At 35.6% G+C, this 13,986-nt stretch overlaps 1 protein-coding gene across 1 annotated transcript in view; it reads right to left on the reverse strand.

Annotated features, from left to right (window-relative positions):
- Positions 1-13,029, reverse strand: part of notch1a (notch receptor 1a) — a 31,671-nt gene extending 18,642 nt beyond the window's left edge. The window contains exons 1-10 of the mRNA XM_052537218.1: positions 12,658-13,029; positions 10,330-10,402; positions 4,341-4,603; positions 3,921-4,259; positions 2,534-2,656; positions 2,216-2,449; positions 1,041-1,196; positions 775-960; positions 583-696; positions 377-490 (exon numbers count right to left, since the gene is read on the reverse strand). Of these exons, the coding sequence (XP_052393178.1) occupies positions 377-490; positions 583-696; positions 775-960; positions 1,041-1,196; positions 2,216-2,449; positions 2,534-2,656; positions 3,921-4,259; positions 4,341-4,603; positions 10,330-10,402; positions 12,658-12,721 (1,666 nt within the window). The 5' untranslated portion in view covers positions 12,722-13,029. The remainder of the gene's footprint in view (positions 1-376; positions 491-582; positions 697-774; positions 961-1,040; positions 1,197-2,215; positions 2,450-2,533; positions 2,657-3,920; positions 4,260-4,340; positions 4,604-10,329; positions 10,403-12,657) is intronic.
- Between the last annotated feature and the right edge of the window lie 957 nt (positions 13,030-13,986).

Raw genomic sequence — 13,986 nt, forward strand, 5'->3', positions numbered from 1 at the left:
CTGATACTGATACAAAGTAATTTCAATTATGAAAATTACTATAAACATAAATTAAAGAATTACTTAAGAATCATAATGAAGAAATACTAAAAAAAAAAAAGACAAATTTAAGCTAAAATGAAAATCTAAACATAATTCAAAATATTAATAAATATATAATAGAAGAAACATATTTATAAAATAACTTTGAATTTGTAAGATAGAGTTACAAAAACACTTTCTAAAATCTCAAGGTTCAAAAAACAAGTGGAATATTTGAACCAAACCTAATGAAAATGTTTTTGGTGCAAGAATAAAAATCACAACTAATATTATAAATGCTCTTTAGGGAAGAAAACAAATGTAGAAGTACAGAATATGACTTAAAAATGTGTACCTGGAGTGCATTCACAGGTGTATTTGTTCGGTCCGTCTGTGCATTTAGCGCCATTTTTACACGGTGTGCTGGCGCACTCATCCACATCCACCTGACACAGATTCCCAGAGAACCCTGCAGGGGGAAAAATGCATGCCAAGTTTATTTTGCATCTTCATTGCTAGTTTTTCTGATCAGATCTCTGAAAACAATAATGCTGTAGTCACCTTTGGGGCATTCGCAGTGGAACGAGTTGATCTTGTCAATGCATTTTCCACTGTTGAGACAAGGCTGTGATGCGCAGTCATCTGTGTTTATTTGACAAAACACACCCTCGTAGCCTACACACAAAACAATCCGTCCGTCAGACTACAGTAGTGATGTGCTTTTGATGCAGGTCAGTGGTCAAAGACTCGTACCTGGCATGCAGATGCAGTGGAAACCACCGATCTGGTCGAGGCAGGTGGCGTCGTTCTGACAGGGGTTCGACTTGCACTCGTTGACGTCCATTTCACAGCGTGGGCCTTCATAGCCTTGGAGACACTTGCACTGGAAAGAGCCTTTAGTGTTGAGACACCGTCCACCATGCTCACACGGGTTTGCGCCTGAAATGCAAACCAGTATTGTAATGCAAAAGTCATTATGCAATTACTATTCTTTCTAATCTATCATGTGCTATACATACCAAGGGAGCACTCATCGATGTCTTGGTTGCAGGCCGATCCCGTGTACCCGGGCGGACAGGTGCAGATGGCTTTTCCGCTCACTGGGTTTGTGTCACAGTTTGAGCCTTTCTGACATGGGTTACTGATGCAGGCGTCATCAAGGTGACACAGAAGACCTGTGGGTAACAGTTTGGTTATGGTTAACTGAAATTACAATTGTTAAACTGTTGTTTTTGGTTACTGGGAAATATATAAAAGATTTGGTTTTCACAAACAGACATGAAATAAAATGCAATTTAGGAATAAATAATGGCCATAAAATATACTAAACTGAACTAAACTAAAATATTAATATTTGTGTATGCTAATAATTGAATTATATTTATATTTATAATTGAATTATAAACAATGTCCATAAAATAAGCTAAAAAAATAACTATAAAATAAACATTTTAAAAACTAATATATATATATATATATATATATATATATATATAAAGCTTTTGGTTTATAGACAAATGAAACAATTGAAATATAAATAATATCTATAAAATTAACTAAACTGAACTTAACTAAAACAAAATAGTAAAATAAAATGTAAAAACATATATAAAAAAATAAAAGCTTTTGGTTTTAAAGACAGAAATGAAACAACTGAAATATAAATAATATCTATAAAATTAACTAAACTAAACCTAATTTAAATATATATATATTACATTTAACAAAAAAAGTAAAACATAAAAAATATAAAAGCTATTGTTTTCATACACAAGTGAAATTAAATGCAACTGAAACATAATAATGCACATAACATAAAATATAAAAATAACAATTGTTTACATATACATGAAATATATTTTTTACTAAACTGAAATTGATTAAAATAAAAAATATATAAAAGATATAAATAAGATAAGATAAAATCTGAGATGAAAAATCTAAACGCATAAAATTTGAAATGTAGAAAATAAAATAAAATAAGAATAAGCTGAAATGAAAATGAAATAAGTAGAGGTATGAAAATAGCTAAAACAACTGGAATGAAAAAAAGCTCATAATAAAATGACTTAAACTAATGAAAATGAACATTTAAAATATAAAATTTAATAAGAACTAGTTACTTTAACAGTATATAAATAATACAAAAATAACAAATTCAGTTAGTAAGTGAATTCTGCTGAATGAGATGCACCTGTGCGTCCGTGTGGACACTCGCAGAAGAAGGAGGCGACTCTGTCGTGGCAGGTGGCTCCCGGTGAACACGCAGCGCTGGCGCAGTCGTCGATGTTCTCGCTGCAGTCGTCTCCCGTCCAGCCGTTCACACACACGCAGTGAAACCCGCCGATGGTGTTGTGACACGTTCCTCCGTTCTGACAGGCGTTAGGAGAGAGCTCACACTCGTCCACATCCTCCGTACAGTACTGACCTGAAAGAGAAGGGGTCAGAGGTCACATGTGAAGTGCATGCTAAATATTTATTACACTGTATTATTATAGCTATTGTGGAGTACCGGTCCAGTGTTTGTCGCAGTGGCAGTTGTAGGTGTTGACGCCGTCGATACACCTGCCTCCGTTCTCACAGGCGTGCTGGGTGCAGTCGTCAACGTTGTGCTCGCACGTCTGACCTGTGAACCCTGCGAGAGAGTCAGTGACATCAGAGTCTGAGGCCTTGCACGGAGAAGGTTTATGTGCTCGAGTCACTCACTGAGATTAAATATAAACTAAGACTAAAAGATTGCTGCATCCAGACAAAGTGGTAATGAATAACCGTGCACATGCAGGGATAGGAACGGATGCTGCAACAAAAGCTGCTGGTTTTTACAGTCAGTCAGAAATTAAATAAAACACAGCTGTGTAAATAAATATATTAGTTTAAATAATGCCAATAAAATGAAGTGTAATTCAAATTATAAATGATTAATGTTATTTATTTGTTCATTCATTACTTTTTCACTAATAGATGTTAATTAATCAAAAATATTTGTAAGATTGTTTATTCATTCATTCATTTATAGGAAAAGCGTTTATTCATTTATAAATATTATTGATTTATCAATTAATTCATTTATTAAATATGTATTCATTCATGTATAATGCTATTTATTAATTCATTTGTTTATAAAAAAAAATCTTCATTCATTCATAAAATTGTATTAATACATTTATTTATAAATTATTTCTTCATTCAAAAAAATATTACTTCATTCACAAAAAAAAACATTCATTCATAGAGTATTAATTTATAAAATGTTTTCATTCATACATTTATTCATTCATTATGAAAATAAGTAAATTTATATACTTAAATAAGTATTTATTTATTAATAAATTCATTCATTATTCACTTATAAAATGTTTTCATTTACAATATTTATGTATTTATTTATAAAAATGATTCATTCATTTAAAAACATTTATTCATTAATTTGTAAAAATTATTCATTAGAAATTATTTAAATATTTATTTATAAATTCACAAAATAATTATTCATTCATAGAGTATTCATTTATAAAATGTTTTCATTCGTACAGTTATTAATTCATTATGAAAATAAGTAATTTTATTTACTTAAGTATTTATTTATTAATTAATTAATTCATTATTCATTTATAAAATGTTTTCATTTACAATATTTATGTATTTATTCAGAAAATGATTAATTCATTTAAAAACATTTATTCTTAGTTTGTAAAAATTATTAATTAGATTAATTAATATATAATAATTATATAAATTAATTAATATTTAAATATTTATTTATAAAATGCATTCATTTATTCATTCACAAATTATTTATTTTATTTTTATATATATTTGTTTTATTTTTTCTAAAAAATTATATTTTATAAATTTAATCGAATTGTACATTTAAATGACATCCAAATAAAGGCACTGACCTGGCAGACAGGTGCAGGTATAGCTGGTGCCACGGGTCTGTAAGCAGGTGCCTCCGTTCCTGCAGGGCGAGGGGTGGCACGGGTGATAGAGACGCTCGCAGTGTGTGCCAGCGTACTCAGGTGGGCAGAGGCACAGGTACGAGCCCACCTCATTTTTACAGGTGCCTCCGTTCTGGCAGGGGGAGGGTGAGAGTGCACACTCATTCACGTCCTGCCGACACGTCTGTCCATGGAAGTTAGGAGGACAGCTGCAGATGTAGTGCGACTCAAACGCTGAACACTGTCCGCCGTTGGCACAGGGGTTCGATGCACACGGGTCGGCCTGCTGGCATGTTTTACCTACGAAGGAGAGGTTAACTTTATCACTGTGCAACCCGAGAGGAAAAGCATCTAGTTTAGGTGATATAGCTGCAGGCGTACCTGACCATCCAGGTGGGCAGCGACAGGTGAAGTTCTCGAGGGTGAGCAGAGAGCACGTCCCTCCGTTTCGGCACGGGGAGGTCATGCACGCGTGATTGACAGGTGTCAGACAGAGCGGCCCGCTGTATCCCAACACACAGTCGCAGGTCAGCTCCACGTCATTGCCCTGTGTCCTAGCGCGACACGTGCCTCCGTTACGACACGGTGATGGACTGCACGGGTTCGGGAACTGACACTGGGGGCCGACGAAGTCTGCAGGACACCTGAAGAAACACAGAAAAACAACAACAAAACTTTAGCACAAAATGTTCCTTAAGCCAATTTTATTTATACATTTATATTTGTTCATTAACTTGGATTTATATGCATTAACACAGTCTGCAGGACACCTAAAGAAACACAAAAAACACATATTATAATATTACTTAATATTTCAAGAACAATAGAGCTAAATATGAAAAAAGCTCCAAGTGAAATTTAGTTTTTCTTAAATTGCAGACTATAAAATATATATATAAAACCTATTTGTATATAAAAAAGGAAGAAAAAAATATTATTTTATTAAAATAAATATTATTTTTTTGTTTTTTTAGGGTTATGATCATTGTAATTGGTTTTATATAATTTATATATTTACATACATTCATATTTACGAAGTCTGCAGGACACCTCATGAAACAAAATACAGAGATTATAATAACATTAATTAACAAAAGACTTACAACCCATTTGTCCTAAAAATAAGCTAAATATTTTTATTTTTATTTATATTTATTTTAAAATATTTATAAAATATTTTTAAAAAGTTTTTTTTACATTTTAGAAGTGAAATGTTTCTTTTAGGGTTACAGTCATATAGATTAAGATATTAGTCATGACATCAGTTAATAAAAAAAATTACATTTTGGAAATGCACTTTTCTTTTAGAGTTCAAGTCGTAATTTGTTTTATATAGCAACAGCAGAAGTCTATGATATGTTCTCATTGAGATGGCTAAGTAAATGTATGTGTGTGTGCATGTATAAAACAGTGTGTGAAAGAAAGACACTGTTCACACTCATCTAAATTCCTCAGAGCTATCAAGAGCCCACACAGTGTCACATGCACGCTTCTCTCGCTCATATGAACACATACGAACACATCAGATGACACATCAATGAACACTTTCTTCAACAGCCACTAAAGGTCATTTAAGAAAGTAAGATATAGTAAATGTAGTGTGTTTTATTCGTGCGAGTGTGTGTTTGTGAGGTGCAGCAGGTGCCTGCATAAATAAGGGCAGCTGTGCAGCAGGCCCCTCCCACTGCACTCTGCCCCTCCCACAAAGCCTGTTGCCATGGCGAGTGGCATAAGGTCACCAAGGCAGCTCCCAGGAGAGGATCAAACTCCTGCTGCTGATATCTCACTTTTATCAGCACAGAATCTCCATTGGCATTATTTGAGCTCATCCATATTCATCATTTTCAGTGCTTATCATAAGTCTGTATTAAACATATCACAACCTGGGCTGAACATATCAAAATATTAGCGCTGGTTTCTTTCGTTCTCTTTCTTTCTCTCAAATTTGAAATAAATTTCACATTTTTATTTACAGAAGTTTAGCTGTTAATATATAGAAATTATAATGTAGAAATGTAGTTCATTGTGTTTTTATGAATTAATTGCCCTTTAAAATAAAAAATAATTTTAAATGTATATAATAATAATAATAATAATAATAATAATAATAATAATAATAATAATAATAATAATAATAAGAGATTATTTTAATAATATATTTTATTTTATAAAATAAAATATTTTTCATAATAAAATAAAATGTATATTATTCACAAATACATACATTTATAAATATAATAGGTTTTAAAGCGCAATACTTCTGTAGCACAGAGCATTTTAATTAATTAAGTTGCTCTTTATCAGGAAACAAAACAATGGAAAATCCAAAAATGTAAATTTAAACAAAAAAACCCCACATAAATATATTAAAATAAATAAATGTTAAAAATAAATGTAAAAAATGTATTTAATTATTTTTTTATTAGCTCTTTAATATGTATAATTTTTTTCACAGTGTAGTGCTTTGTTTTAAAGATTTTTGTTAAGAAAAAAAATTATACACATGAACAAATTTAGAAATTATAAATCTCTAAATTAATTTAAAGATCTCTATATTGTGTGTGTGTGTATATGTTGTTAACTTTGAAGCTCTTACCACAATACATTTGATCTAATTGACATGCAGTAGTTTAATAATAAAGACATCCCACAGCAAACACTTGCATGCGCAGATGTGTGTGTGTGTGTGTGTGAGTTTACTTGAGGCATTAACTCTCTCCCTCTCTTTGTCCCCAAAGACAGAAGCAGAAGTCATCTGCAGCCCGTCGTGGCAACAGGTCCAAGAGCAGGAGTGTGTGTGAGATTCGACTCTGAACAGATGCTGCGGTGACCTGTGACCCCTGAGCACATTTGTGACTGCAGGCTAAAGACCCCCCATTCCAGTGGGCCGGTCTACCATCTGCTGCTGCCTTCTGTGTGTGTGTGTGTGTGTGTGTGTGTGCGTGCGCGTTCACACCACAGACTTCCTGCCCTCGGTGTGAATCAAAACAACAAACTTGATTTTGTTCTCTGCGTCTGGCCCTCAGTGCCAGATTAGTGCGCTTCACACCTTTCCAGACACAAGACAGTGGAGCCAGTTTGAGTCAGTTATATTTTGATGATTATTATCTATTTGTTGTGATGGTTTCTGGCATTATAACAAAACACTTTCTACCATTGTTACAGGATAAATGACTTGATCTCATCAATGACTTATTTTTATATTTTCAGTTAATTCTAGCTAAGGTTTTTACCATTTTATGTTGCATTTCTATTCCATGTTTCTATTGTTCTTTATTTATTTAGTTTATTTTAGTTGTAGTAAATTCTACTACTACAACATTTTTATTTCATTTAGTTGCAAAAAGGAAGCATTACTGATTTTAAAGAGACTTTTCTCATTAAGTTTTCAACTATTATTTATTTTATTGTCATCTTTATTAATTTATTTGCCTTTATTTAATCTATTCATTTGTCTGACATTTCACTTCATTTGAGCTTTATTTCAAACAACGGGAAAAGTTCTTACATTGTGATTTTAGGTTTACCATCACAAACATATTTTCAGTTCTGGGACGAGAACAACAGGACAGCACGTAGCTAACCATAAGCTGTGCATGCAAAACCACACATTAGAAACAAACTAAATGCATGACATGGAGATTTATGTGAAAATGAATGCGGAAGTTACACAATAAACATCATGCGTCCAGATGCTGCAGTTTCACACAATTTTGGTAGAAAGTCAAATTTAGAAACATTTGTTCTGTGTGTCTTTCTGTCTCCTGCTCACAAACATTGTGATTCTTTCTACAAATAGCTCTTGTAATGCACATAATCATCCCAAAATACAGCACACGCTTCTAGTATGACGATGCGTTCAAAAAAGCACACACTCAAATATATTAGATTAGTCTTAAAATTATGGCACCCATCCAAAAGCAGTCACCAATCCAACCACAACCAGAGACAGAATGCCATGAAACATTCCATTCAGACGACATCTCTGGAATTCTGATTCCAAACTTCCATTTAGATGTAACTTCCCACACTCCAACATTCCAAAACTGTGTCAGGTGCCTTTGGAACGAGCGTAGAACAGTTAATCATGTTCATAAACCTAAAACTAACAATACTATTATTTTATTATTTTTTTAATAAACAGTTATATATGAACTTAAATGATTTGTAATAGTTTCAGTTAACAAAGACATAACTGCTGCACATATATAACCAACCCATGGCTGAGCTTACACTCAACACCCCATGACTGACCACACCTAAAAGTGGTTTTAATTTGGCATCACCCAAAAAGGTCAAGTTTCCTAGTCTAGAATTAGTATGTAATCTAGTATGAGTACAGTCTGAGACTGTGAGTGCCAGTTTTACCCCTGCACATTGTGTGCTTGAAAAATGAGTAAACCTCATCCGTGTCATAAACAATCATCACAAGCAACTTTAACTCCACATAAAGTAGGACATCCTCTCTTGAAATGTCAGAAGTTCGTGTGAAGTTCACCCGTTTCAAAAAGTGCTGACCTCAATTCAGACGCAACAATTCAGAAAAATCCCCACACGCTCACACACACACACACACACACACACAAACACCAGCCATTTACAAGCAATTTCCAAGGCTGAGAACTGGACCACATAGGAAAGCCGTCAAAGTCCACGTGAGATATTTTTGGGAGGGATCGAAAAAAAAGGGATCAGAAATATCTCTACTCTTCCTGTTTATCTCCGGGGTCATCACAACGGGATGTTCAGGGTTTGTCCCCCAGTGAATGCATCTACGAACCACTCAACAACCAGAGATATGATCTCTCTCATCATTTCTAGACTGATTCGTTCATTAATTAGTGTCATTTGATTAGGCAATCATAACTGGTATTATTGCTCATAATCAAGATTACGGATCTGAACAAACCCCAGAACACTAAAGTACAGTGCTGCATGTGAATGATGCCTCAAATGGAGTGGCTTGATGTAGACGATAAACCAAGTAATATCCCATAGATTTGCACTGAACAAAAGACCAGAATAACAGATCACTAACCAACCATATAGAATGACCTAGCAACCATCCAAAACACCTTAGCAACCATTCAGAACACTCTAAAATCAAAAAAAGGAAAACATTGCAGTGCTTTTATTTTATTTTAAACAGTTTATGTGTAAAACTAGATGTGGCCTCATTTCCTAGATTGGAAAATGCATGATTTCATGCAGAACGAGAAGCACTGCTAACAGTCTCACACACTTGTTTGCTTTTAAATTTCGCCCCTTTTAAGCATCACACACACACACACACACACACACACACACACTGAGGCCTTTCTCATGAGTTCCTGCAGTCTTATTACCCCCTCCACCATCTGCCGTCCAAAAAAAAGACACCATTCACACACACACAAACAGCCTCACAAGTGTAAGAAAACACACAACAAAAGCGACAAAGATCGAGACATAAACAATATAAAACAAACATGTTCTGATTTTGGTGGCCAAATCATAGTAAATCTCGCTATATGCATCCTATGAGACGAAATGCAAGGTTTATTCCATGCTAAGTGTGTGTGTGTGAGACAATAGGAGGTGAGGGCCAGCTGTTGGGCTGAATGGCATGAATAGACATTGACAGAAGCAGCGTCCCACTGCAGCAGGGCACCAACGGACTACTGGGGGGTTGGTAGGGGGTCTTTTATCCAAGTTTGAAACAGAATGACTATGGGCGCGTGCACGTTCGCGCATGCACACACACTCTTGAAAGATGCTGAGTGCTTTGTCTAGTTGCTAAGAAGGGGTTTGGGCCTAAAGGTGGAATCTCAGAGTGGTAAATCACAGCTTACAAACAAATACACAGGCATACACACATTTAAAAAAAAATAAATGTTCTTCAATGGTTAGCGAAGAACCACTGAGTTGCTATATTTTATAGAATAAGAAAGATCTTAATTCGATAGGGTTTCAGAGTCATGTTTTGGATTCTAGGTTCAGAACGTTGATGGGTTCGCACAATAATTTTTTGTCTTTTTTTTTACAAAAAATTTCTCCTAAAGGTTCTAAAACAGCGTTTTCACAGCGATGCCTCAGAAGTACCATTTTTGGTTCCCCAAAGAACTTTTCAGTGATCACTTCTTACAATAACCATTTTTTGATAGTGAACAGAACAATTTAACGCCCCAGAGAATCTTTTGTAAAATGGAAAGTTTCCACGAATAGTCAAAGGTCTTCATGCATACCAATAAAAAAACTACATTTTTGAGAGTGCACTAAAGAACCTTTTGTACAATGGAAAGGTTCCATGGCTGTTAAAAGTTCTTTATGGATCCATAAATGCCATAAAAAAAGTTATACTTAGAACCTTTAGTATGTTTTTGTAACGTACCTGCATGTTGCTTCTCCACTCAGCTTGAGCTCGCATATTCCTCCATTCTGACAGTGTTCTGAGCATCTTTGCCCTAAACACAAAGACAAACATATGTTAGTGCATCCCAACACACAAATCACCTGCAGAAAACCAGGTCGAACATGCACCCACCCACCTGTGCATCCCACAGCACACCTGTCAATGCAAACACACACGCTAACTCCTCACAAAATAACCTTGCCACCTTTAGACTTCAATAAAAGGCCCCAAGCCCTTTGTTTTGTGGCCCCGATGGAGAGCCACTGGCCTTTTGTTGGGCTGTGAATAACTGACTTTGATGGAGGAATGGAGGGGGGTTCTTGACTATTCATCCAAAGAGATCCTGAAAAATCCAGTTATCCAACACTGAGCCTAGAAATAGCTCCACATCCTCAACAATTCCCTCTCCATGTGGCAGTCAACCTTTAACAAGGGTTTTAACTCAAAATGCAGTCTTCCCGTTTCAGTATTAATAAGTCAGCTTCACACTACTTTAAGTTCAGCTGACAGTGTTGGGATGTGCGCGTCTTGACTTGAATAGGTAAGCATTCAATATATGCCAATTTATGGAAGAGAGTATATTTATTTCATAGGAGCGTGTATCATCACACTTTAAGGATTAACAGAGCATCTATAAGCCAGTTGCTCTAGACTGCAGTTGTGCACTTGTTGAATGAAACCAGGTGCCTGCAGGCCGTGCCGTCTTTAATCGGTAACGACTGTCTAGAGACAAAGCTCTTATTAGTCAAAACTCTCAGACTAGTTCTTGATATGCATTAAACCACTAGTACTAATACTCTTTTATTTTTTCTTCAACACGTTGAACTTCAATGCACAGACTAGGCCATACATTAGAATTCAAAACCTTTTTTATTAGTAAACTTTAGTAGCTACATTTTTGGCTGAATAAATTTACATGACTTTCTTAGTCATTAATGATAACTGGATTATTCTTTTACAATTTTTTAACATTTGTCTATGCTTTTTCTATGTTTTTATTTTTTTATTTGTTCAAATATTAAATTATTAATTTTTTCATTTAATTATCCATTTTTTTTAAATATATTTATTTAGTTGACTTTAACTTAAGAGTTTTTTTGTGTTCTTGGATTAAATACGATAATACATTCATATGAATACCAGTGCATTCTATATTTCAAAGTACCATCAGATACCATTACAATACCCTGATACCACCACAGTACTTCTTATTAGGATATTTTCCGCTTACTTCACTTTTTTTTTTACCTCAGGTTTAAATCTCTTTAAAAAGCATTTGTTTCGTTTCCTGTGTCTTCTGTCTAAATGTATCATTTCCCTTGTCTGTCAGGCTCTTAGTTCCTCATTAGGTGCCTGTCCTGGCAGCGTGACCCGCGCGTGTGTGGAGGTGGGGAGGTGGAGGGTGCTGTAGGGACACACGCGCGCCTGACGGGAGCGCGCGCGCGACAGCTGCGGGGCCCACGCCGCGCGGACAAAAGAAATCAGAATCCAGCACGAGCCCATAAAACACTGTCTCGAGGCATTGTTTAACAGCGCACGAGAACAACAGCACAAGCCCTCCTCACCCGCCACCCCCCTCCTTCATTCAAGCACAGATCGCTTTCCTCCAGACTCCACACACACACACACACACACACAATGCGACTCAATGAACATCAGGGATGAGACAAAAAAATCCTGCGCACTACAAAACAACCGCAATAACTTTAGAAATCAAGCACTTACACTGTCATAAAGTTACAGTGATACTTCTGAAGTTACTCAACTTTAACGTGAAGACATTAATCTGTTATCTTTATACGTACGATAACAAGAACAGAGTTGCATAAGTGAGTGAAAGAGATAAATAACAATTCAGATAAACTGGAAAAAACTTTTATAAGTGGCAAAAGTGGTCCTGTTCAGCCTGTATGAACTTGTACTGAGTTACACTTTCAATTCAACCGAATCTATAACAATATCGATCACCAATCAATAATATGCTGACCAAAGGACGAGCGAGTTTAACAAAAAATCTTTATTTTATTCAAAGCTGACTTTTGTTGAACTCGACTGATATGCAAAACCATGCAAGTAGGCTACTCGATTTAAAATACTGGAAATGAAAGAAAATACAGCTGAGACGAAAATAATAATATCAGTATCGGGCAGATTCGGGCTATTCTGTGCAACAAGTGACACTCGAGGAACAAGTTGTGCAGAATTATTACTACAAGCAGAATAAAGCCAAACTTAATTAATAGTGTGAAAATGAATCAATGTTTTACATGCATATGATGTTATTAGAGTTGCACTGATGTTTGATACCTTGTGCCGCCGTCGCGAGCGATGCTGCCGTCAGTAGCGTTAATTTCACCAAGAAACGGTTCATAACTCCGCCTCGGCGTTACAACTTCTTTAAAATCCTTCCTGAAGCTCTCATAGATCCCCAGAAGTCTTCTTTAAATCTCCAGAAAGTGCAAAAGAGTTAGAATAAATATCCGTGTTAATTAATAAATAAATCCCAGCGTCTCTCAAGAGCGTCTCTCGCTCGTGGGAAAAACTCGGCTCGATTCTCCGCTCGTAGCGCGCGTGCGCTGATGTCACTGTCGCGTGGGACTCTGAACGCGCTCCTCTCGATCACTTCTCACGCTCGGGACGGAAAGCGCCCGCCCCCGTTATCCATCCGCGCAGGCACTGAGGCCGGGTGAGATTTCCTTCAAATTAATGTGGATATGAAAAAAAAAATGATAGGAGCAAACACTCCCTGCACAGTTTAGTTTCACCGCAAGGGAAGGAAAAAACACTTTCTCACACTTTTCCCAGAGTGAATGTGGGATAAACAGGTTTATTCCTGGCCCATGTAGAGGACTGAGGAGGGACTAGGGCGGATCACTGCTGGGGTGTGTGTGTGTGTGTGTGGGGGGGGGTTATGTTAACAAATCAAGACCCAGTTCTGAAAGTGTGCGTCTTTTGTCCCTAGATTCTAAAGGAGGGAAAAGTTTAGCCTATCACCGGGAAACGTCTCATGTTTTTTGGACATGGCACCATGCCATGAGTATTTGGACATGTGCAATGTTAGGCTAATACTACTATGTTTTTCTGACTTGGTACTTTGGAAAAACATGGCTTTTTGAACATATCATATCATGTGCTCATTATATACCATATTTTTTCTTATATTTAGTGTAAAAGTACATTGTGTGTGAACATTTCACATTTTGCGTGAGTCTGTGTGTGTGTGTGTGTGTGTGTATATATATATATATATATATATATATATATATATATATACAAGCACTAAATAATTACCATGTTCATATTGTTTATACAAATATTATGGTTTTACCATTTCTCAGACACAATTACTGTATCATGAACCACAGAACTTTTTTGTAAATGAGAGCACATTGTTAGTCACAGTCTCTTTTTCTCACTTTATCTCACTTGGGCACTTCAAAAGTCATCTCTAAAATGAGGTAAAGATCAATAATGTTCGAGGAATTCCCCTTTCTATGACCTGTAATTGCACTGCTTTTATTGTTTTCATTGCTCTTTTAATGTTTCCATTTGAGATCTGTGTATATTATAACGCAATATTCTGTCTTTCAAATATTGTTTTTCTCCATATACAAGTTTTGTTTGCTTTTTTCCCTC

The sequence above is a fragment of the Carassius gibelio genome, chromosome A21 (assembly GCF_023724105.1).
Source record: "Carassius gibelio isolate Cgi1373 ecotype wild population from Czech Republic chromosome A21, carGib1.2-hapl.c, whole genome shotgun sequence".
Taxonomy (NCBI): Eukaryota; Metazoa; Chordata; class Actinopteri; order Cypriniformes; family Cyprinidae; genus Carassius; species Carassius gibelio.